This window comes from Sparassis crispa (assembly GCF_003851025.1).
Source record: "Sparassis crispa DNA, contig_000001F, whole genome shotgun sequence".
Lineage (NCBI taxonomy): Eukaryota > Fungi > Basidiomycota > Agaricomycetes > Polyporales > Sparassidaceae > Sparassis > Sparassis crispa.
Genome location: NW_020939748.1, coordinates 2,189,193 through 2,212,237, shown reverse-complemented (window position 1 = coordinate 2,212,237; position 23,045 = coordinate 2,189,193). Strand labels below are relative to the sequence as shown.

Below are 23,045 nucleotides of genomic sequence, written 5' to 3'. Positions count from 1 at the left end.
CGGTCCACGATCACGGAAAGTCACGAAGGACCGGCATAGAATCAGTCAACGTCGATCAAGAGACTGACCATCGGGGGAAGAGGAAAGAATAGGTCAGGTCGGGCTACGCGATGCAAGGTCTCCAGGACTTCAGTTGAAGTGAGCGGCGAGAGGGCAGAAGGAAGTATGTGTGGCAGGGCGTGGGCCAACATGCGTGTGCATGACAGACAGGAAGATGGGAAGATGGGATCATCTAAACTGAGACGTTCAGTTTTGTTATGTTGATCCGCATCTATGGAAGAAAACGGTGGCTTCCACATGGTATTTTCTGTCCACAGACGCTCCTTGTCAGGCTCGAAATCCAGAACGCCAAGTTCCGCTGTGTCAGCTGTTGCAATATGTACTGTTTTGAAGATTTCAGACTCCATAGTAGCTCCTGGGCATTCCACCAGCGTGAGGTCGCTGTCGAATGAAGCCCCCATACAGTCTACCGCGTCGGCGAAATCATCAATGATCCTCAATAGGGCAACGCGACGGGCAAGTTGATCGACCTCTTCGCACGAGGATGCCGCATTCTTGATGATCACGAGCGGGTCTGAGATAGTCAAAGAAGCCAAGCCATGACAGATACCCTCGACAAGATGAGGATCGTCGCAAGGGTAATCGTGTAAGGTGCAAACAGAGAGCATGTCTGTGAGCTCGTCAACGCGCTCTTGTTCCAAGATAGATCTGCAGTGATACCAACCGTGGTATCCGGACGAAGGCGAAAAGATGACGAGGGCCTGTTTCGCACTGCGGGCGAATGTTCCTGGCCGGCTGCGCGAGTAGTGTGCATGTGGGCGAGATGTGAATACATCATACTGGGTTATATACGAGCGAGGTAGTGTTGTAAGATACTACGAGAGACGTTCAAGATGTCAGGAAAAGTCAGCAAGAAGAGCGTATTCTCACTTGTTCAGAAATGAACTCCTGCGTGATCACATCAGCGTCCTAGATGGGGAATACCATCCGTCAGCATTCAGCTCGTAATTCCACGAATTGTTTTGTCAAAAACATTACGATACTGACCTCTGACAAGACCGAATGCTGGACGATGGCGCAGTGTGCCATGATTTGTACGGGTTATCACAGTAAAGACAGTAGGTTTGAGAGCGAGCGTGGCGGAGAATTGTGGCAGCGTCGGCGGCTGTGTTGGCGGTACTGGTGGTGGGGAGTAGCCTGACAATCCCAGCACGATGTTCATTTTCCAACTTGACACCTCGATCGCGATGTCGTTGATGTTCGGCATGTCTCGATCAATGAGAAGTCCAAGAGCGAGCAACCTGATCCGATACTGGGATGACAGTCCAAATGTTGTAGACAACATGCACAGTTCGCGCCGCACCCTGGGAGTGGCTCCTGCAGTGAGGTACAGATGTCTGGTGTATGAGTACTAGTCCGAGCGACGATGAGTCACGATGCACGGGGTAATGGACAATGTCGCCACTCGCTTAATTGATTGAGCACTCTCCAGAAATTATGTTGTAAAGGCTCTGTGTAGGGATGATAACCAAAGCACTAAGTACACATACTGTATGTACTGTATATATGTGTTGATGCAATTTACTCGCGAACCAGGAGACCTTCCATTTGTGGACACATGTGCGTCTTGACCCGGGCGCTGCGCACCGAGACAGACTCGGACGAAACGTCCATGTCCTCTCCATTCGACCTTCTTCCACTGCCTACCCGCTCGAAGTCTTCGACCATATCTCATGTTTCTTCCGGAAGCGCGTCCCCCATACCACCCTCCATATCTCGCTCGCAAACCCATGCAGCCACTTCGTCACTAGGAGCGTCCCTAGCACCATCACATCCTTCTACTCCGTTTCTCACCCCGCAAGTTTCTTCGAGCAATGTGCTACTACCTCCTACATCCAGAAGGCTTCTCATGCCCACCGTTCGCTCCCCGAAAGCGATACCGAATGGTTCTCCTCGTGTTCCACCACCAGCAAGATTCTCCCCGTCGAAGCCTCCTCGGTCTAGGGCAGGCTCAACATCCAATCTTGTCCCTGTTGACCCAAATGAACGTTCTACGAGCACTGTAACTTCAGATTGGATTGGAGGGGGTCGCAAGTTTGAAGTGGTGGAGGAACAGATTGAACTCGAGGGCTTCCAAATATTTGCCGTAGAGAGATGGTGAGTGCTCTAAAGAGGGTACGCGCAGGGGCTCTTCGGACGCTGATACAGCGTTCCAAGGGTAGTAGAGCGGCGGCGTCCTGTCACTGCGCTGACTGTATTAACAGGGGAGCCATCGCATAAGGTCTGATCCTACCTTGAAAATTTGAGTATTCTGGTTTCACCTTGCATGGCCGTAGATCACCGTTACAGCGCTCAGTCCTCAGTCCTCCTTGAGTCAAGTAGATGCTGCGACGGAGTGGGACAACGCCATTCGAGAGCTGCGCCGTGAAGGTGCGCGTGCAAAGGAGGTCAGTTCAATCGCCAGCAGATAATTGTCGACTAATATTTTATTGAAGACAGACAAAGGAACGCTTATGGTGACGTCGTTGGCTAATTTCCGCTCCGATTACACTATTGTGCACATCCCTCGCGGCAATTTTCTGCTAGTGCGCGAACAGCTGTACACGAACATCAATATCCTCAGGATGGGTTGCAGCGGGCGCAGTGCGTTGACGCTAGAGGAACCTAGGTGTGCTCCTAACTTTTATAGTCATCATCTACCTCTCTGTTCACACCTGCAAATAGTGATGCCACAAAAGACCGTTTTATCTCAATGTATCGCATTCCAGAAAAGGCGCTCGCTCAGTCTTCTACCCTCTTTAATGATACAGTCTTAGAACTGGTTAAGCTTATTCAAGCTGCGCTCACGATCTATGGCATGCTGGACATCCTGCCGGAAGAACGCAATGGCTTGCTATGCGATGTCACATGCGAGGGTCTCAGACGCTGGGTGGTTGAAATTGGAGAATTGTACATGAAAGTAGAGGTATGTCGAAATTTCGGATACCAATACTTGATTCTGAAATATATTAACCTCTCACCACGCACTTAACTTATAAGCCGATGGAAAGGGTAGCGGATCCGTCAATTGTAGCAGCACTCTTCAGTTCAATATTAACGTTGCGCAATAAGTTGCACGCACTTGGACACGTACGCTGTTCCTTGGTCTATAGAACGCCATTCGTCCGCTGAATGTTGTTGGTCCTTTGATAGGTCGTGCCGAAGGATCCCTTCGTAGACCCGCAGGCCTTCATCAGAGCCCTTGACACCTACATTTCCAAATCTACTACGCAGTCCCACTCCCACTCCCTCAGTGTCACTCAAGCCGTAATTCCCAACACGAGCCCTCTCTCCGGCTCTTCGCCCTCTTCGTCTGGCGCTTCTCCCGTCCCTCCGGCGCCCTCAATTCCGCCCGTGACGTGCCTGTGTCTGCCTGTAATCGAGTCCATCAGGTCTGCCTACGAGAAGAAGATGCGACAGAACGATTCCTACAAGGTCCACCGTGTGCTCATCAACAAACTCGACGATCTTGCGACAGACATACGCACCACCACTGGCGCCTCTAGCTCGGAGGCAGGTAGCCCCGGTTCTGGTGCGGCGACCAGTGTAAACCCGACGTCCGACTTGTCTGCTCTGGTGAAAGTAATAACTGGTGGTTCAAAAGACTCGCCGCAGAGCTTCCTCTATTTATGGACAGGGAGGCCGGGAGAGGCAAGGAAGAAGCGGCGTGATCGGGAGGTAGCCTGGAGCGACGGGGAAATGGGGGAGGAGCGCTCGCGCGAGAAGGAAACGGAAAGGGAGGGAGAAGGACGAGAGAAGGATGGCAAAGAGGGTAAGCACAAGGAGAAGTATGACAGAGACAAGGAGAAAGAGCCGAAGTTGTCCGAGGACGAGTGTGAGCATAACGGTGCCCGGCCATGGCCCGGAAGGGTACAACGGAAATTTGAGAATTGGGCTGCGTGAGTGACGTCACTGGGTAGTGTTTCACTGGTTAACTCAATGATCCGTAGCTTGAGCAGGACAAAGAAGTTGAGTGTCGACTTCGGCACGCTAGGGAAAGCGTTTCTATCGCCTGAGTCTCCCCCACGCGGAGCACGGATTGGACAATCTGGACCATCTGCGCAGCCGATAACGGTGCCTTCTGTAGTTATATCGAGGTTAGATCTGAAACTGCCACCTCTCTGTCTGACTACTGATACTCTTGTACTCCCCTAGTGAAGCTGACGAAGACGAGATATTGAGTAGCGGACAGGTCTCCCCAGTATGTGAGCATCCAACTACTTTGTCGCGGTCGTGTACTCGTTTCTGATCGCTACTACGCAGCTGAGCCCACTGTTGCCAATCCTTCTCTGTACGGCTTTCGCTCGCTCGGTCCTGCCGAGAGTTCAGTCAGCGAACTCTCCGAATATGATCGACGCGTCACCGAATTCAACCAGAAGCGGCCTTCTACGAAAGCAATGTTTCAGTCGCGTATCATCAGCTGGTCAGACCCTGTCAGTGCGAGAGACTTGTTAGATGAGGACGATGTGCAGTACGGGAGGAAGCCCAATGCAAGTCTGCTTGGGAGGAGCGACTCTTGGGGTCCCTCAGAAGAACTGAGTGCCGACATGGATGAAACAGCAACGGAGGATGTCTTCAGACGGAGACCAATTGCCTTTGGCCTGCAGCGCCGGAGAAGCTTTGACGACGCTCTAGACCTGAAGGGAATGCGGGTGCTCCCGCTGGACCGGATGCGCATCGACGTCGACCTCTGCGGGCAGCTGCTTGTGATGCATCGCCGCGAGGCGCACCTCGCGAACGTCGTCGCGTGCCTAGAGGCGCTCACGTCGTCGCTCTCGCGCACAAACTCGCGCCTGCGGCAGGACCACGAGTCTGCGCGGCCGGCCCTCGAAGATCTCCGCCAGCGCGCTCACGTGCTGCAGGAGCTCGAGGCCGCGCGCACGCGCTCGGATGCGCTCACGCAGGAGACGAACACGCTCGCGTACGAGTCAGCGCAGTTTCTCGTGGACGACCTGTGGCACATGGCCGCGCAGCCTCTCCAGCGAGTGCTTGCCCTCCGGCAGAAGACGTTCGGTACGGGCAGGCGGCACCCGCAGGGCATTCGCGGTGCACATGGGCGGTTCAATTGGGTGCAGTGGACGTTGGACGGGGAGGAACGGCTGGTCGACAGGCGCGGTCGGACGGAGAGCGAGGCGGAGGATGAGGCGGGCCTCCCACTTGGGGCAGGTGTTGATATCGAGGCAGAGGAGGAGGAGGTCGATGTTGTGGAGAATCAGAGCCTAAGACCGACGTGGGTGCTCCGACTGTTTAATTACTGGGGCGCCAAAGGGGGCGCGTCGAAGGCAGCGGCAAAGGATGCCAAGGGGCAGGGCAAGAACGACAAGAAGCAAGAGGATGCGGACGAAAGTGTGAGCACCTTTCCTTCACCGTCTCCCCCATCTCAGAACATTCGCCTTCGTGGAGCGGTGAGGACTAACACTTTGTGATGATTTACGAATAATCTTGCCTTTGGATGCACGATTTCAGGATACTTGTATGATTGGTATGCAGGAAGTTTAGTATATGCAAAGCAACATGTACATGTAGATGCAGATGCAATAATATCATTTTGGACCTCCAGCATGTCGGCCCGCAAATCCTCTTCCAAGATAAAACAGCAGATTGAAAACGAAGCGCTACCGCGTTTTAACCTTCCCTTGCGTCTTGCGCATGAGCCGTTTCTTCTCGCGCTCCATTTCCTAACGACAGAACACATAAACACCGGGCGTCGCCTACCTTCCACACACGCAGCACGCACCTTCTTCTGATCCGAGGCACTCAGCTTCGACAGCCGCTCCTCCTCTGCCTTCTTCTTTGCGGCAGCCTTTTCCTCCGCCTTCTCCTCCGCCTTCTCTTTCCCCGCCTCCTCCTTGAGCTCGCGCGCGAGCTCCTCCCGCACCTTGCGCAGCTTCGACTTCGTCTCGGGACGCAGCGCAGCCGCGAGCCCGCCCCGGCTGCCGAAGACCTTCCCTTCGCCCGCGATCGCGTCGACGAGCTGGAATGACGCGGCGATGAGCGGGCGCACCGCTTGTGCGGCGGACGGCGGGGGCAGGGCGAGCGAGAGGATCAGGTGCCGCGTTCGCGGTGCCCCTGGCACGGGCGGCGCTTTCGGACGGGTGCGCGGCTGGTCGGTGAGCGACAGCGAGCGGAAGTACGGGAGGAGCGCGGGGTCGGAGAGCACTGCGGGGAGCGAGAGCGTCCCGAGCGGCTTGAGGAGGTTCGTCGTGACGTCGGCGATTTCTGAGCAGGCGAGCGGGCAGGTGTGGGCGCGTGTGGGGACGTGTGGCTGGCTGGCTTACCTGACATGACCGTGAGCGAGGGCGGGAGGCTCGGGTTGTCCGTCGTCTTGGTGAAGGTCTGGGATAGCACGCAAGGGGCGTCACGGTCCGGTCGCATTCTGCAGGGATAGACATGCGGGACGTACGAGATCCCACCGGTTCTCCTTGATACCGCGGATCTGGTCCTTGGCGACGACGGCCCAAACGCAGTCGGGGACGCCCTCCTTGCCGGGCGTGTTTCTGAAAGCGAAATTGAGCTCCACCTCGTCGCAGGGCTTGTAGTCGAGCTCAATGAGCCCGCGCCCGAATTGAAACGCGACTTGAGCGAGATCGTGGCGCGGGCGCAGCGAGAGTGTCGTGTGCAGCGAGGTGAGGGCGCGCCGGCCGGTGGAGTAAATGAAGAAGTCGGAGCTCCCGTCTGAAGAAGACTTGGATTTTCATCGGTTAGCACGAGGAGCAGGGGGAGTACCTTGGATGAGCCCCTCTCTTTGCCATGGTCTGGAGAATTGTGCTGTCAGGATCGAGCGCTGCTCTTTGAACCTGGTGTAAAGTGAGCATGCGTCATGCTTGCGATGTGATTACGGACCGACCATTTATTCGCCCTGTTTGCATTCATCTTCTTCCCGATGAAATAGGCGGCTATATACACGAGGGCAATTGCAAGGATGACTGCCTCCTGCTTGAACACTGCGCGACATATAATCTCTGAGTGACTCAAAAGAGAATGCGGGGTACGCACATGCGGGGCGGAAGGTGAGCATCCTCCACCTGAACTCGAGCCCATCATACTCGGGTCTAGTGACGGGCTGCGGGGGAGTGAGAAACTGGAGAAAACGGAGGGACATGTTCGTTTCTCCTGGACGGCTCGTCGGCGTCAGACACAACGGTGAGCGGGGACAGATTCGCGCTGGCGGACAGTGTGAAAAAGCACGTGCCAGGCACAGAGGGCGGGATACCGGCGGGCTGGCGCATTACAATAGTCTTGGCGCAGGGCTCATCTCCAGGCAATCTCCAGGCAACGTTCCAGTTATCTTCCCCCCAGCCTATGGTCCAGCGGCCTACACGCCCAACGTTGAGCAGGACTTTCGAACAACGCAGTATACGTGGTCCTCGTGTTGGCCAAATCTGTCAGGTAAACTACTGCCAACAGGCCATATATAGGTAGGCAAGTCGCTCACGCGAAGAGGGGTGTGCGCACATATCTAATTTCATGTACAGGGACGATACAAATGAGTAACTCGCAGGCCCATACAGAGGTGGGTGTGCTCTCGGATCGGGCGCGCGACGTTGACAGTGGTAGACAGGGATGGGACCAGCTGCTGGCGCTACCTGGCCCACCGACCGCAGGACCGCCGCCGGTCTCTCGATCGCCGCCGACAGACTACGGGGTGTTCGTGGTGAACATGCTCGGACGAATGACGCGGACGGGTGGGACGATCGACCAGCGAGTGCTGCGACGCTGTCTCGGGCTGTCATCGTCGTATCTGATCACTGACACGACGATGAACGCGGAGCATGGACTGAACAGCTGGCACACGGGGTTCGGCCGGCTGATCGATGTGGTGGTGGCGCTGCACGCGCGGGGGGAGCTGGAGGTGGAGACGATCAGCAAGGCGAGCAAGTCGTGCTCGGAGTGCTGGACGGTGGCGGGGCTGTGGAAGGAGACGGATGGGAGCAGAGAGAGCGTGAAGGGAGTCGCCATCCGCTTGAAGGAGCTGCTCGACGGTGGCGGGAAGACGTACCGGGGCGTGCGCATATATGCGCCCTGAGCATATCCATTGTATATTCGCTGCATATCCCTTGTATATTCCCTGTATTTTACTAGGAGCCTGTCAAGCGCCCAAAGCCCCATCGCAGCCGCTGACGTCATCATCATCTACCGGCTGTGCGCGCACAGGCACCGTCCTCACTGCTACTCCACCTCTGCTCGTCGTCCACAACGATGGAGGATGCCACACACTCGACCCCGACGGAGTCCCTTCCATCGGTCCCTCTGCTCACAGTGCCCTCCAGTCCTCCAGACTCTCCCTTCGTCACCCCGCTCTCGTCCCCTACCCACACCTCTTTCTCGTCCCTAATCAACGCCTCTCCCTCGTCCCCTACCCACACCCCTGCCTCCTCGCCCACCCCTCCCAGCCACAACGCAGACAAGAACCCCCCTGCAGCTCCCGATCTCTTCACCCTAACTCCCCTTCGCGCCCACTATCTCAAGAAGCAGCTTATCCATTTGCAGTTCCAGCGCGAACTTGATGCTCTCGTTGCCGCCCCTACAAATAACGTATCCACCTTTTCTTACCTCGGTCCCCCATTCAGCCCACCTCCCAGAGATGCGCCCCAGCTTGAACTCCCCCTCCTGCGGTATTGGTTCCGCCATTTTGTCATCACCTTCCCCTTTCTCGCCGCCGCACCCCGCGACTTCTTTCCGGAGACGCTCCAGCCGTTCATGGTCTCCATACTCTCTCGCAACCTCTCCCCGACGTCCGTCTTAGACGATGCTCCAGAAGATGCCGAAGACGCTACCCGCACTCGTATACTCGCCAAATTCGAGAGGAACATGGCCATGCTCACTACCAGTGGTACCAAGCTTGTCGAACCGGAGGAGGTCGTACGTCTCACTCAGGCAGATCTTACTAGACTCGAAAAGCTTGCAGAGAAGCGCGCTGCCAGGGAAAGAAAACTCAAAGATCTGTTTGACGTGAACGTCGTTTGTGTCAGGACCGTCACCGAGAAGAGGCGCATACGAAATAGGGTGCACGAGGTGTGTGGCCGTCGATCCTCTCATTAAAAGCGCATATGTTCATCCTCCTTGCAGGAGTTTATCGTACGCACTAGACGCGCTCGCCACCCCGACGTGTTCGTTTCACGGCGGTATGGTGACTTCAGAACGCTGGCCGACGAACTCCGTAAGGCGCACCCTTCCGAGACGATCCCCCCACCACCAGCTAAAGACCGCACCTTTGTAAATGTCACCGTCACATCCCCTTCTGCCTCCCCGCCGTTGTCCGCCGGCTACTCTACCTCCGGCTACTCCAGTGGACCGCCATCCATGATGACAAGTCCCGCCACATCCACAATACGCGCACCCCTTGTGCAAGGGATGCCCGGGGTGTACGACCTGCCGAGCTCCAGTAGCAGCTCGAGCAGCGACTCGTTCTCCATGCAGCCTCCACTCAGCCCCACGTCCTTCTCCATGCAGCCTCCGACTAGCTCCACGTCGACCTCCGGCGGCATGAACCAGCAGGCGTCACGCCTCGCGCGCGAGAAAAATAGGCTGACGCTGCGCTCATATCTCCACACACTCCTCGCGTCCTCCGAGATCGCGTCATCGCCCGTCCTGCGCTCATTCCTGCTCTCCAGTCCGACCAAGCTCTCGCCGGAGGAGGTCGAGGATGCACGCCGGCGGGAGGAGGCGGACAGCGTGCGCGAGGACGGGCGCAAGCGCTTCGCACAGGAGATCACCTCGCGAGTAGACGGACTTCGCGATGCAGTGCGGGGCGTAAAGGGCGAGCTGCTAGCTAAAGGTGCGTCGTAGTGCGATTCAATCGGGGAACGCGTGCCAACTCTGCACAGATGGCCTCACGCGCATCTTCGCCACGATCAAGCAGACGGAGGACGTGCATAAGCTGCCTGAGAATTATCAGGCGGTCGTGGAATGGGCGCGAATAACGTGAGTATTCAGCCTTTGCTACTGGCTTGCTTTAAGCTCTAATCGGTGGCTCATGGCAGACTCGCGTCGACGGTCTTCCATCACTTCGTCGCGGCCGATAATGCGTCCCAGAGCTTTGCTGGGCTGAAGCGTATACACGGCATGATACCGTACTTCATGCTCAAGGCAGCGCTGAAGATTAGCAATCCCATGGGGATGATTCGGGGTAGGCCGTTATAATTTTGCTTCATCGAAGATCTCGGATTCACCATATCCTCACAGGTGTTCTGGACCTGTTCCTCGCACAACCGTTTGGCGGCCGCAGTCTGCTGCAGCGGTGAGTAATCGCAGTTTATGCACTGTGACTGATTCTGGGCCGGTATTAACACTGTCGGCAGGATGTTCACGGGTTCGCTCATGGAGGAGGTGCGTGCGCTGGAAGAGGACATCAATGCAGTCAAGGTGAAGGTCAGCGACGACCCGATGTGCGAAAAGGTCCGTCTCTTCGTGTATGCTCCCCGCGAGATCCAGGCGGTGTACAAGGCCGACGCTGGTCCGTCCCTCTCTCCTTAACACGTTGCCGACATTGACGCCTCGTCCCTATGTTCCGTTCACGCAGCTGCGGAGAACGTGCACATAATCGCTGCGGTGCTGCGCTCCCGAGAGGACCCCGCGCTCACGCGCCAGCAGATGCAGCGCGTGATGTATGCACACCGCGCGCATAAAGAGTACGTCAAATATACGGAGACCCTTACCGACTCGGACGACGATGAGGGCCCGCAGGATGAGGCGGCGTGGCTCTTCGAAGATCTTAGTGTATTAGCGAAGCTCTACTCACGCCTGCGGGACCGCGAGCAGCTGATTGAGCTCATCTTCGAGGTTTGAACCTTCACGGTCTCGTCACATGTGGACTCACCGTTGATTCGTTTAGGGCACTACTGCTGAGCTGCTCAAGGATATTATCACAATATTTTATGCCCCTCTGGCGCAAGTCTACAGAGCGGCTAGTATAGCGGATTCATTAGGTGACGTGCAGAACTTCATCAATGATCTCATCCGAACCGTGGAGCAGTGCGAGGATTGTACGTCGCTGTCGCGCCGCGTTTGCCTGTTGTATGCATACTGACACGCCTTGCCGTGTTCAGCGAGCCAACTGGATCCAGCGCAGACTGTCCAGGTTTTCATAAACCTTATTCAGCGGCACGAGCAGTCATTCTATAATTTCGTTCACAAAGTCCACTCGAAAGGCGAGGGTCTCTTCAGTGCGCTGATGCAGTGGATTGAGCTCTTCCTCACGCTAATGCGCGACGGGCTGGGTGAGCCGCTGTCGCTCGAGTTCCTCCTGCCACACACGGGCCAGGAGCGCGCGGACATCATCAAGGAGGTCGACGAGATCGCGCTGTACCATTACAAGCTCAAGGTCGTTTATGAGGACAAGGTGCGCAGGCGATTCGGGCGAACGCAGGGCCTCAGTGACGCGGACGCGCAGGACGAGATGGCCGCACAGCTCGTGAACGGCGTCGTGCGGGATCTCAGCTTCGGCGAGCTCGTCGACGGCGATGTAGACGACCTCGCGGCAGAGGATACGGACGAGGACGATGATTCGAGCTCGTACGAATCGTCGTCCGGCACGGGTTCCAGTGGTGACGACGATGACGAAGACGAAGACGATGGGGAAGACGATGAGGATGAGAGCGAGAGCGATGGGAGTACCGAGGGCAACGCCACTGAGAGTCCTGCGCAACCAGTTCGTCAGGGTCCACCCGTCGCGCGCTCCCACACGATCACGATCGGTCATTTACCGCAGCTGTCACGCCCGACACCGTATCCCAATCGCAAAGCTTCTATGGATGTACTGTCGGGCTCGAACAGGCCTACCCCCAGGCCTCCACAACGGTCGAGGACGATATCCGCTCCGGGCACACCATTGATTCGCTCCCCTCCTGCCATGTATAAAGACGTCCCACCAACACCTTCCAGGGTTCGCACTCCTACTTCCGCACCACTGCCACGGCGGTCGCCACCAGCGGGCGAGCGGCGTCGAGAGAAATCAAAGCCTCCACAACCACCGAAGAAGCGCAAGGGGTGGGACATTAAGCCTCCAGAGCTCCAGCATATCCCGACGTTACTTCCGATCTTTCGAGAGATGGTGCGTCCGTTTTTCTGGCGTAATCTGCTTTCCCTGCTTGACCTTGCTTTTAGTTGAGACCTCTGCTCCAGACGCACAATGGCGGAGCACCGCGGCCGTCGTCATGATTTGTTCATACTGCACGCTACTTCCACCACTAATTTGATATCCGTCCACTATAAACAGCACAGAACATGTACGACCAGAGCTATTGTATAGCGCATGTCGTAGAGGCAGACACGTTGTAATAGGACCAGCATCGACATCAATCGCATACTTGAGATATTGAGAGCGGGGTGATGATTATACTGTCTATATATCGACCAGACGCCATTTGTTGCCAGTGATAAGTCCACGAAAGTCGAAAATGCAACGAGCGAGGGCTGTGTGCTGAACTACAAAAGCCAAATAATCCCGAGTATGTCATTGAAACGAAGATCAGAGATGTAGCAAGTACAGTGTTCAGAATGCATGAGACGAGATCGTGAACCGCTTGAAAGTGTATCTGCACACACAGGGGACGATTGATAAGAAAGCGAGCGCACGGGTGGCAGCAACCACGTACCCCAAGAACGCCAAATCCTTGCTTGCGCCAGTCGTGTCTGCACTAACAGGCTCGTCGGGCACCTGGTCAAGGTCTTCCGTCGGGAAATAAGACGTATCTGTAATTGAACGCAGGCGAGGAATGAAGGGTGCCTCGATGTTCCTGATGCCGGCCCAACTAACACCGTAGAAGAACGGATGGTGTTTCATCTGCTCCACGTTCAATCGTCGGTCGGGCGAGGTGACGAGGCTGAAAAATCACATGTTCAGAACTGTGGAGGACGTAGAGCGCATAATTAACACAAACCGTCTGATGAGGTCCTCTGCTTCACGGCTTAGGTGCACGTCATCGGGAAAGATAAGGTAGTTTTGCCACTGGATGATCTTCTGGTACGTGTCATGCGTGTTTTCAGAGCAGAAGGGAGGATAGCCGACAAGACACTCGAACATGATTGCGCCGAGCGACCACCAGTCGCACTCGTCTCCATAACCTTTCTGCAGGAAGATTTCGGGAGCAATATAATCCGGTGTACCGACGGTAGAGTATGCCTGTATTCTGTTTCAGCGGAGAGAAAATCAATCCAACAGATAGAGGAGCTCACGAGCTTCCGACGGTTGGCCTTCCACGTCGCAATCTGATCCTTGCTCGTCATTGTAAGGTGGATGGCATTGACCATGACACTGTTTCGCGCCGCGGTCGTCGGAGAGGTCACACCGTTAGCAGAGTCCAGCAGACGCTGGTAATAGCTCGAGTCGTGCTGTTTGTGAAAGCCGGTTGACAACCCGAAGTCGGACAGCTTTATGTGCCCGTACTGATCAATGAGGATGTTGTCCGGCTTTATATCACTGCATCAACGGGTCAGTGGAACGTCTTCAACGATGACGCAGAGGTTTTACCGATGGATGAATCCGAGGTGGTGCACGGCTTCAATGGCCAGCACACACTCCGCGATGTAGAAGCGGGTGACATCCTCCGTGAAAGTATCATACTTGATTAACATCGTCATCAGGTCACCGCCAGGTAAGAACTCCATGATCAGATAGAGATACGCAGGGTCCTGGAAGGAATAGTACAGTTGCACCACCCATGGGGAGTTGGATTCTGCTAAGACATCGCGTTCCGCGCGTACGTGCGCAAGCTGCGGCGCTATTGAGTACCGGCATATGCAGATGTTTACACAACAGCAAACGTACCTGATCCTTTTTCAACATCTCGTCCTTTCTTAGTGTTTTCATCGCATATATCTTTCCTGTGTCTGTCTTCTGTACCACACGAACCTGTAAAGATCTGTCGGATCAGGCGGTCACGACATGCAGAGACTGCGCTGGCCGGGCAGGCATACTTCACCGAATGCACCTTTCCCGATGACCTTCACCGTCCGGAAGTCATCCAGACCAAGCTTTGTCCTGCGAAGCCGTAGAAACGCGGACTCCCTCTTTCCGAGCTGCTGTAGCTGCCGCTGTTTCCGGTCATCAGACATGGTCGTGTCAGCGGCGAGCTTCCTCTCGAGTTCTACGCGTCTGCATAGGATGGGTCAGTCTGGCAACTACGTGTATATCTATTGCTGCGCTACCTGGTGTTGCGCTCTATGGCAGCATCAACGGCGACTTTGTAGAAGTGCTCCAACTTCAGTTGGGCAGCTTTCGCGCGAGGAACAGCGTCATCCGAGAAGCCAGCGGTAGTACGGTCGAAGTATACATAGTCGGGGTTGTTCGAGTTAGAGCTGGAAGATTGGGAGCTGTTCACGCTCGACGAAGACTGGGCCGACTGCATGGACGGACGTGACGAGGGCTGAGCGTGAGGCTTGTTGGGAGTGGTTGCCAATCGGCGGATGCTAGGTGCAGAACCCGAAATGACCACTTCCGACTTCGATCACTTCACAACAGAAAACTGTACACTCGCCACTACATGAAGCATTGATCTCAATACTAATCACTGCTTTTCGGAGACGCAGAAATGCAATTGATCAGTTGGAATCATTAGTGAGCGCTAAGAACTACAGTGAGGTGAATGTACGTGATTATATTAAACAAAACAGCACCATGGACATTGTACTAGCCAGTCCTCATTGCGACAAATTGTCATACTTCAATACCTTCCAAGTTCGTTCCCTGAGAAGGCTCAGAGACAATGACGCGAAAGCTGTGCGCAATTCACTCACCAGTTTCGGTAGGCGAAGGTACACATCGGTCCCTGCGAGGTCCAGCATCAACACACGACACCGGTACGGGTAGGCAGTAACCACACGCACCATATCCATCCAGACTGACGAGCTCCAACGATCCACCAAAGTAGCTAGAGAACAACACACTAAGCAATCAGTGCAAAATGTCGGAAGAATCTCACGTTGCGAAGGTGTTGCTCATGGGAAGTCCAATACCGAGTCTAGGATGTGGACCGTCACCGATATCCTCCTCTGACTCGTCGTTTTGTTTGGCCTGCTGCCAATTGCTGATCTGCTCATCCACAGTAGCAGTCATACCACGCCTGCTGCTACTGACGGTGCGAAGCGCCCCTAGGCGGGCGTCTTCTAGACGAGTAGCATTTCGAATGTGCGAAAACGAGAAGAGATCAGATGGCGACTTAATTTCCGGTGTCAGCAGACCACCCCCTGCCAAAACAGCAAATACAAGGACGTTAAGGGAATAGATCGTTAGAGTCAAAAACGACACGAACCTTGATCTGATATGCGGATGCACACGTCGTTTTTGCCAGCGACGACAGTGGCGCGTATTGGAGGCAGTTGATGAACATTTGAATGTTTGATACGGGTTGCACGAAACGACTGGCAGGTGTTATTTCAAAATCGTCGCTACGGGTACAACCATCACATACGTTCTTCAACAACTCAAACACGATGTACCTTGTGGGAGACGACACTGTGAGCTCACCCGCACAAAGGCACAGATAACGCATGACGCTTACTCGAGGTGTTCACGGATATATGGGAATGTAGTGTCGACGTGACCGTCCACAATCACATCGGACCACAAAGCATCCGATTCAACGCTCTCCACGAAGTCTTGGTCGATATTGTGGGGGCGTTTTCGCAGGATTCTCGCGCACTTATCAATACTGTCCTTTACACCGAGTCCGGTGTATATTATCCCAACATGATCCTGGGAAGAGGGTCCTCCGTTTCGTTTCAGCGAAGCGGACTTGGACAGTGCGATGTGGTGTTCCGCAAGAACTCGGCGTGATATCCGTGAGCTGAGCATTCGGCGCATAAAGGAATCCAAACGATCTGGCGCAAGGTAAGGCGAAGAGAGCGACAAGCCTAGCGAGAGATTTGGGATGGCGGTCTTACTGTGCACCGCCGGGTGAGCTCATGAAGAGACAGCGAACAAAGCGTCCTGACTGTTCATCAAGAAGATTGCGAAGAAACACACAGAAGGCATCGTTCTCTGCGAGGGTATTGATAGGAGGGTATCGCCGGAATCTGCGAAGGCGGGCATTGGTGCGCAGAGTACGCACAACGACGAATGAACGACATACTTGTCAAATGCAGTCCAGTACAACTGGATCAAAGCAAAACATGATCTCATCCGTGGGGAACTAGAAGGGCGGGATAACTCACTTCATAGACTTTTGTTACACCCTCCTGGTTAACAACCACGTATGGCAGAGACTGCATGTCCCGCAGCCTATGGGCGATGCGAACTGACAACTCAGTTCGCACGTAGTTTGCACTCTCGATACTCGAATATCGGTCTTCGCACTACTGGTCAGAACACGGCCAACACACCTTGATCAGACGCTCATCGTTCATGCAACGACCGAAGAAAACCTGGCGGGGACGACATTACACGCATCAATGACTTTGCCTGGGGACCTCCGCACCAGCTGCCTGAGAGTCAACCGCTGCGCTTCTTTCGCCGCATAGAGCTCCAGTTGTCGATTCTGATAGAACTGAACTGCAGTAGAGATCGAATAAGCGCCAGCGTAGCCTGCACGCCTCGGCAGTATCCTAACGGAAGAGCCTGCGAGCATCATCCTTGCAGAACTTGATGGAGAGAACAACGATGAGGAGGCACCATTATTCAAAGCCAACTTCAGGTGCATGAAGCGTCGTAAAGCCAGGGCCTGAGACAGTTCGAGTCATTCCGTGGAGTCTTTCAGCGTCACCCCCAGTTTATTAGTCTAAGCTATGCGAGTCACCGACCGATGTAAAACTTGGCATCAGCGTCGACGTCGTTCCAGGGAAATCCCACTGTGCCTTGCGTTTGCTTGATGTTCCCTACATGATTTGCGGCCCAAATAATCATACCGTCTTGCACGCCATAAAAGCCGTCCAAGTTGTTTAATACGGCGGGTATATATATACTGTATATCGACGCTCTCGACTCGCGAGTCAGAGCACTAGTACTCTGATGGTCCTTCACAATAGATACATCGACAGCATGTTCGCCGGCGGCAGTCAGATACGGATATCCTGAGTCACGAAGGTTGAAGCAGAGTATCTACAACTGCCTTTGGGAGACTAGCATGTTACGATGTAAAACAGCTCAAGAGAAGACATGCATTATGCGTACTAATAGTATGGTCAGAGTATGCCCTCGGATCTGAGGGCTCCAATGATCAAGTACGCCGAACGTCGGTCTCTATCCACACCGACCCAATCTCCTTTTCGATCTGCCGGCATATCCTCTGAGACGTAGATGTCGTCCACAGAGCCCTTGTCCTTCTCGGCCTCCATTTGCTCCTCCTCTTCTCTATCCCAAAGGACTTCCTCCCACTGCGAATCGCTGATGGTCACTGCGGCGGTTTTAGCGTCTGGGATATTTGGAAGAACTGATAGTAACAAATTTGACAGTAATTCAGACGTCCCATCCGCTGTTTGTGTATGTAGGACAGGCAGTGGGAGATATTCAGCCTGGAAGATACGAAACTTAGACACGACGGGGACAAAACGGCCACACGACAACGTACCTCAAGGAGCATTCCTTTCACTGCACCTCCAGCGAGAATTACATTACCAGCGCGGACTATCCAGTCCCGGCCGATTGAATAGATTTTCCCGTCAATCACAAGTTGTTGGCCTGTTCCTTGACCTTTCTGTCCTGCCCCAGTAGATTGTCGCACTGATACCCATCGCGCTCGCAGTTGTGCAAGTAATTGCTCAAGAGCACCGGGAGGACTCAGTGTCAAAAAAGTATTACGGTAGTGCGAGTAGGCATGGGGGGAAACATCTGGCATCTGTTGCAAGTCGGCTCGTGTGGGCGCAGCGGGGTCTTCAAGGAGAACAAATACATTCTCTATCGAGTTATCTATGGTTGCACCATTCAACGGACAATGTGCCAGGGCCGGAACATACCATTCATAGTGAGAGTACACATTGACCGTTCGGAGGGTATCTGATATCCTTGAGTGTTCCCGAGGGTTGAGCGGTACGACTTGACACTCAGATGCCATTTGCCACGATATTGTCCCTGGGTAACAGACTCATCCTTAAACGACAGCCTGTGCTCGGTGAAGACAGACGAACTTGATGGTTCAGCAAGATATTCTGAGCTATGAGGTCAATGCCAGTAGTAGGCGCGTTGATCCATCGCGCGAGTCTGGTGGGACGGTTCTCAAACATAAACATAGGATAGTGATAAAGATTCACACCGCACCCAGTAAATCCCATCGTGATAGGGATCGCACAACTGGAAGGCAACTTGAAGATGGGTCAATTCTGAAACTTGAGGCACTCTAACTATAGGTGTAGCGGCACTAGGTCAAAACTTGACAGACGCGCTGTGACAAAGTGACAGCTAGTGACATCTCGCGTCGCGTGACACGTCCACCAACCGCAGCCACTTTCGTATCATGATACCGACCCTCTCATTTACTTCTAGTACCCTGCTCATCGGTTGTCATAGAAGCCAAGTATGCCGCCTAAACGCAAGGCAACAAGTTCTGCAGCACCAGATCTTGCCGTGCCTGCGAAACGGAAACTCCGTAAGACTCACGAATTACCGGTCATCCCTTCTCCGACGTTGAGGAGGTCAACGCGCGGACATCCTCATGCCCCAATAGCTCCACCACAAACAGTGGAGAGCAGAGAACGATCACCTCTTCCTCGCCCACACCGCGCTCGTGGTCTTGTGGCGGATGCACTTGCGGAGAGCGATGCAGACGACGCAGACGACGCAGACGAGCTACTCTTGACACCTTCCAGGAAACTCCCTGCAAGACCAGTGACGCCGACTAGAGTATTTACCCCTCGGGGAGCCGCACGTCGTCTATTATTTGAGGCAGTCGAGATAGTGACTCCAAGGAGGCTTTCAAGGTTGCCGACGAAGGATAATGCCTCCCCTGCGCCTAGCCTCTCGCGAGCACAAGCCCAACGCCTTCAACGTGAGCCACATGCAGCAATTCCTGCTGCACCGCACACTCCAACAAGACGCGCCTCGCCGTCCCCGTCGTCACCGTCCAAGCGCAGAACTAATCAAACATTGTATGGATCTCCAGAGGCTGTAATCTCCCAGGCCAAGCTGTTAGTACATCCTGAATCCAGTCCACATTCCCGGACAACGTGCCCTCGAAAGGTTGACACATCGTCCACCGCATCAGCGTCCACAACACCGAAACAAAAGGCAGCCGCCGCCTCCCACGCTTCACTCAGTCGCCTGCCGCACATTCTTCCTGCATATCTCCACGCGTCTCTGGACAGGCAAAAGCGATCGATATTAGAGTCGCTTCAGACCTTGCCACATGTAGAAGTTGAAGATGCCGCGGTCGACGAGGACGGTCCCTCCACAACTCAGATCGCGTACGAACAGCTCAGTGACCTCCTCAAGGGCACTGCACTACGTGGAGAGGGAAATAGTTGTCTAGTGATTGGACCGCGTGGCAGTGGGAAGACACGAGTAAGCACCTCCAGGAGCCGAGGATTGTCTTCTGAATTATCTTGTTTGCAGTTAGTTGAGCTGGCCATTTCTTCTCTTCCGGACATGCCTATTGTCATATGTCTGTCTGGATACGCACAACACAACGATCGCCTTGCTATACGCGAGATCGCTCGACAACTTGCCTCTCAGACCGGCAACTCTCTCCTCCCTGCGGATGCAGAGAAAGACGCCGACGAGGATCCAGAGAATCCCTTTATCGATACCGCAGATACCACGATTACTCTCCCGCCTCCTGCGCATCTGCTAGCTCTTATATCCGTCATTCCCACTCTTTCTCGCCCTACTGTCATCATCATCGACGCGTTCGATCTGTTTGCGACACATGCTCGTCAGTCACTCTTGTATTGTCTCCTTGACACGGTGCAGAGCTGTAGGGCTAGCAAAGCAAACAAAGGCGTCGCAGTCATTGGCGTGACAACTCGCGTCGATACAATCAATCTCCTCGAGAAACGGGTGAAGAGCCGCTTCTCCGGGAGAATGCTGCGGACGGCTTGTCCCAGTAGAGTTTCTTACTGGATGGCTCTCGCGCAAGCAGTTTTGTGCGCGCCGGTTGAGATAGATGTAAATGGCCAGTGGCCGTCGCTATGGGCGCAATGTGTCCACACTTTCCTGAGCGACGAGACGGTGATCAGAATTTTTGAAGAGACATTTGCACTGACCCGGGACGTGCACATACTCCGTCGCATACTCGTGAGCAGTTCGGCACCCTCCACACGTGCATGCATCTCGGGTCTGATTTTCTCAACACATAGGTGAACTCAGTACTTGAACTCACGCCTGCGACGCCGCATCTCTCGCCGTCTAAGCTTGCTGCTTCTGTAGCCATCCAGCGGTGCCCCTCCCGGTTCCCCTTCCTATCCTGTGAGCCTTCTTCACTTACTCCCTTCAATTTATCCTACTGACGCATACCACTCAGCATTGCCCTATCCTGCAATATGCCTGCTCATCGCCTCGGTGCACGCTCCAACATCAGGGCACGACACATTCACGTTCGAGATGCTGCACGAATGCTTCCGCGACCACGTTCGCACATCGCAGTCCGCCCCGGTCCAGGTCGAAGGCGGCGGCATAGGCATGGTACGATGCAGCCGAGAGGTGCTCATGGGTGTACGTGTCATCTCAACGCGTGTCGATTGTCACGGATAAGGCTAAATGGTGCACTCTCTAGGCCTTCGAGCGGCTCGTTTCCCTGCGGGTGCTTATAGCAGTCTCGGCGCCTTCAGCGGGCACGGCAAAGCAGTTCGTCATGTATAGGTCTGCCCTTGACAGAGTGGACGTGAAGCGAGCCGTCGAAACGATGGGCCAGACGAATTTGAAGAAGTGGTTCAGCAAGGCGCAATAACGTTTGCCATACGACGGGATTGTTGATGTAAGTTATACTATCACTGGTTTTTTATGTATCATAAGCATGGCGCCCAGCCTGAGGAAGGTTGACATGTAGAGCGCGACAAATGAATGAGCTGATTCTTATCAGATCCCAGGGCGGATGGATCATGCATTGCAATCAAATTCATTTCACAGTATATCAAAAACAAGCAATTACACTTCTGTCTCACACTCCATAAGCGCGCTTAGTACTGGCCACTGTAGTCCTGAGAGAGATTGTCGCTGTACTGCGCTTGAGCTGCAGAAAGATTAGATGTCAGCTCAGTAAATTCGCACTATTCGGGGGAGGGCGAAACTAACCCTGACGCTTGGCCTTCTCGCGGTCAATGAAGTCGAGCTGAAGAGGGATAAAACACAGATCATTCAGTGTATTCAAGCTGAAAGGAGACAAATGCGTACACCCTTGGACTCAGCCATGCGGTCAACGAAGGCACCAGCAAAACCAGCGCTATAAATGAGTTGGTGAGCAGTGAGCGGGTAAATTGTCGGGTGAAACATACACAAGCTCTTTAGCCTCACTGTGAGACGCGGGCTGGCCGTTGGCGGCGCAGTGCCTCTCGTAGGCCTTCGCGGCCTTCACGAAGGGTGTTAGTGAGTAACAATGACCTTGGATAGGGGAAGGCCTCACCTCGTAAGAGGCAGCACCAGCGATCAGCTCGTGAGATAGCTCAGCCTTGTGAGGGGCGTTCACTACCTGTGGTGACGACGACAACCGTAAGCATTTCCACATTGATCGGGACAAACGACTGCGACAGACCTGGTCGTAAGCACCAGCCTGATCAGAGTCGTCAGAGAACCAGCCCATGTTGTCTGTGTATGCGAGGATGAAGTTAAGAGGAGGAATGTGAAGGGGAACAGTGCAACGGGATAGGGCTCTTTATAGCTGGGCGTTGGAGGGCACACCTTATGTCAGGTTCCATAAATAGACCTAGTGCAACAACTCGATCATTCGGGGAGATTGGAGATGACATCGCAACCTCGTTCTGATTCGGATCCACCCGACCATGGTGCGGTGAGCTGCGCATAGCATTCCGGTGTAGAGAACTCGGCGTCCCTTCACCGCATTCCCGGAACGAATACCCGTCAATCTATACCGAAGCTCACTCTTACGAATGAGGAGCGCGAGAAACATGTCTTGGATTGCGTTTCGATAACCTCGGAGACCTGGAGAGTGCCAACATCCATGCACCCCAGCTCAGCCCACGGGGTGACAATCACTACGACGAGACTGGAATAAAGGAGGATGGATCGATAATCGACCGGCCCAGCTGCTGCGCGCACCGTCTTATCGCACTTCATCAGTGGAAGTGCCTCATCAGCTGCTTGTGGAGCCCGCGTTTCTTCCGAGGTGGAGATGAAGCTATGTATGCCATTGCCAGAATCACTCCAGGCACACGGTGGTGCACTGGCATGGATATAGTCTCACAAACATCTGACTCTTAGTATCCAAGGTTCTAGAGGAATGGTTCGTGAGTTGATCAGAACAAGACCATCACGAATCTGCATGATCGCACCGTCTGACGGCGCTACACGAGAGGCCCAGTGGAAAACGCGTATTGTGAGATCGCAGCAAGTCGCACGAGGTCGTGGCTGTGACCAGCTGCGACCAGCCGCGAAAATTTGGACTATATGCGATCTTGCGCGAGCCCAATCAAACGTGGTTGCAGGCTAGCACAGTGCCAAGCGGGAGAATCGAGGCATTTCGCATCTAGTCGAATATTAAGCTGCTGTATAATAATTGTATTGTCGTGATTTAATACACTGTGACTACACTCGACGTCGTGTGAGCACCCTCGCCGTCGTGCGAGCTCCTGCGACATCGCGCGATCTACTTCGACCTGCTCCGCTCACACCCCCGCCCCCGCTCCCACCCCTGCCTGCGCCCCCGCCCCCGTTCCCGCCCCCGCCCCCGCCCCCGCTCCTGCCCGTACCCCCGCCCTCGCACCTACGCACCCCTGCACCTACGCACCCCTGCACGCACGCGCGCGCCCATCCCCCTGCCCGCGCACGCACCCGCGCACTGGCGCGCAACCGCACACATCCGCACTCCCTGTGTTCGCCGTCGTCCCCGTTTTCACACCTGGATGCTGCCCAACACCTGTAATATAAGTAGAGTTAGTGAATATGTGTCATAGCATAGATAAAGAAT

The 23,045-nt window shown here is 54.5% G+C and overlaps 10 protein-coding genes across 10 annotated transcripts; 4 read left to right on the top strand and 6 right to left on the bottom strand.

Moving 5' to 3' along the window:
- Nucleotides 1-41: 41 nt before the first annotated feature.
- SCP_0207570 (hypothetical protein) lies at nucleotides 42-1,267 on the bottom strand (the record flags this gene model as incomplete). The annotated part of the gene is made up of 3 exons (XM_027754669.1): nucleotides 42-875; nucleotides 931-969; nucleotides 1,034-1,267. 3 exons carry the CDS (start codon nucleotides 1,265-1,267, stop codon nucleotides 42-44), a joined length of 1,107 nt encoding a protein of 368 aa, XP_027610470.1.
- Nucleotides 1,268-1,618: 351 nt separating this feature from the next.
- On the top strand, nucleotides 1,619-5,465 carry SCP_0207560 (hypothetical protein; the record flags this gene model as incomplete). Its single annotated transcript, XM_027754668.1, has 10 exons — nucleotides 1,619-2,157; nucleotides 2,218-2,281; nucleotides 2,337-2,447; nucleotides 2,496-2,668; nucleotides 2,725-2,965; nucleotides 3,040-3,129; nucleotides 3,193-3,938; nucleotides 3,990-4,136; nucleotides 4,195-4,244; nucleotides 4,303-5,465. 10 exons carry the CDS (start codon nucleotides 1,619-1,621, stop codon nucleotides 5,463-5,465), a joined length of 3,324 nt encoding a protein of 1,107 aa, XP_027610469.1.
- A 189-nt stretch (nucleotides 5,466-5,654) lies between these two features.
- On the bottom strand, nucleotides 5,655-7,141 carry SCP_0207550 (DUF1682-domain-containing protein; the record flags this gene model as incomplete). The annotated part of the gene is made up of 7 exons (XM_027754667.1): nucleotides 5,655-5,717; nucleotides 5,777-6,258; nucleotides 6,318-6,375; nucleotides 6,443-6,714; nucleotides 6,766-6,836; nucleotides 6,887-6,983; nucleotides 7,036-7,141. 7 exons carry the CDS (start codon nucleotides 7,139-7,141, stop codon nucleotides 5,655-5,657), a joined length of 1,149 nt encoding a protein of 382 aa, XP_027610468.1.
- A 200-nt stretch (nucleotides 7,142-7,341) lies between these two features.
- SCP_0207540 (predicted protein) lies at nucleotides 7,342-8,065 on the top strand (the record flags this gene model as incomplete). Its single annotated transcript, XM_027754666.1, has 4 exons — nucleotides 7,342-7,367; nucleotides 7,447-7,457; nucleotides 7,515-7,552; nucleotides 7,601-8,065. The coding sequence occupies 4 exons, from the start codon at nucleotides 7,342-7,344 to the stop codon at nucleotides 8,063-8,065; spliced, it is 540 nt and encodes a 179-aa protein (XP_027610467.1).
- A 173-nt stretch (nucleotides 8,066-8,238) lies between these two features.
- Nucleotides 8,239-12,198, top strand: SCP_0207530 (hypothetical protein; the record flags this gene model as incomplete). The annotated part of the gene is made up of 11 exons (XM_027754665.1): nucleotides 8,239-9,054; nucleotides 9,109-9,817; nucleotides 9,867-9,963; nucleotides 10,023-10,168; nucleotides 10,225-10,279; nucleotides 10,341-10,495; nucleotides 10,562-10,821; nucleotides 10,874-11,024; nucleotides 11,088-11,380; nucleotides 11,432-12,091; nucleotides 12,145-12,198. 11 exons carry the CDS (start codon nucleotides 8,239-8,241, stop codon nucleotides 12,196-12,198), a joined length of 3,396 nt encoding a protein of 1,131 aa, XP_027610466.1.
- A 334-nt stretch (nucleotides 12,199-12,532) lies between these two features.
- SCP_0207520 (Serine/threonine-protein kinase CBK1) lies at nucleotides 12,533-14,387 on the bottom strand (the record flags this gene model as incomplete). The annotated part of the gene is made up of 8 exons (XM_027754664.1): nucleotides 12,533-12,575; nucleotides 12,636-12,863; nucleotides 12,921-13,162; nucleotides 13,216-13,459; nucleotides 13,511-13,752; nucleotides 13,808-13,891; nucleotides 13,957-14,134; nucleotides 14,188-14,387. The coding sequence occupies 8 exons, from the start codon at nucleotides 14,385-14,387 to the stop codon at nucleotides 12,533-12,535; spliced, it is 1,461 nt and encodes a 486-aa protein (XP_027610465.1).
- A 308-nt stretch (nucleotides 14,388-14,695) lies between these two features.
- Nucleotides 14,696-16,676, bottom strand: SCP_0207510 (alpha-ketoacid dehydrogenase kinase; the record flags this gene model as incomplete). The annotated part of the gene is made up of 12 exons (XM_027754663.1): nucleotides 14,696-14,725; nucleotides 14,776-14,807; nucleotides 14,866-14,909; nucleotides 14,961-15,225; nucleotides 15,291-15,399; nucleotides 15,450-15,477; nucleotides 15,540-15,920; nucleotides 15,973-16,053; nucleotides 16,110-16,132; nucleotides 16,192-16,305; nucleotides 16,360-16,401; nucleotides 16,455-16,676. The coding sequence occupies 12 exons, from the start codon at nucleotides 16,674-16,676 to the stop codon at nucleotides 14,696-14,698; spliced, it is 1,371 nt and encodes a 456-aa protein (XP_027610464.1).
- Nucleotides 16,677-17,157: 481 nt separating this feature from the next.
- On the bottom strand, nucleotides 17,158-17,935 carry SCP_0207500 (hypothetical protein; the record flags this gene model as incomplete). Its single annotated transcript, XM_027754662.1, has 3 exons — nucleotides 17,158-17,487; nucleotides 17,544-17,881; nucleotides 17,929-17,935. The coding sequence occupies 3 exons, from the start codon at nucleotides 17,933-17,935 to the stop codon at nucleotides 17,158-17,160; spliced, it is 675 nt and encodes a 224-aa protein (XP_027610463.1).
- Nucleotides 17,936-18,487: 552 nt separating this feature from the next.
- On the top strand, nucleotides 18,488-20,852 carry SCP_0207490 (predicted protein; the record flags this gene model as incomplete). Its single annotated transcript, XM_027754661.1, has 5 exons — nucleotides 18,488-19,468; nucleotides 19,520-20,200; nucleotides 20,263-20,371; nucleotides 20,427-20,617; nucleotides 20,679-20,852. The coding sequence occupies 5 exons, from the start codon at nucleotides 18,488-18,490 to the stop codon at nucleotides 20,850-20,852; spliced, it is 2,136 nt and encodes a 711-aa protein (XP_027610462.1).
- A 229-nt stretch (nucleotides 20,853-21,081) lies between these two features.
- SCP_0207480 (hypothetical protein) lies at nucleotides 21,082-21,701 on the bottom strand (the record flags this gene model as incomplete). The annotated part of the gene is made up of 6 exons (XM_027754660.1): nucleotides 21,082-21,134; nucleotides 21,197-21,233; nucleotides 21,296-21,344; nucleotides 21,397-21,470; nucleotides 21,525-21,590; nucleotides 21,654-21,701. 6 exons carry the CDS (start codon nucleotides 21,699-21,701, stop codon nucleotides 21,082-21,084), a joined length of 327 nt encoding a protein of 108 aa, XP_027610461.1.
- Between the last annotated feature and the right edge of the window lie 1,344 nt (nucleotides 21,702-23,045).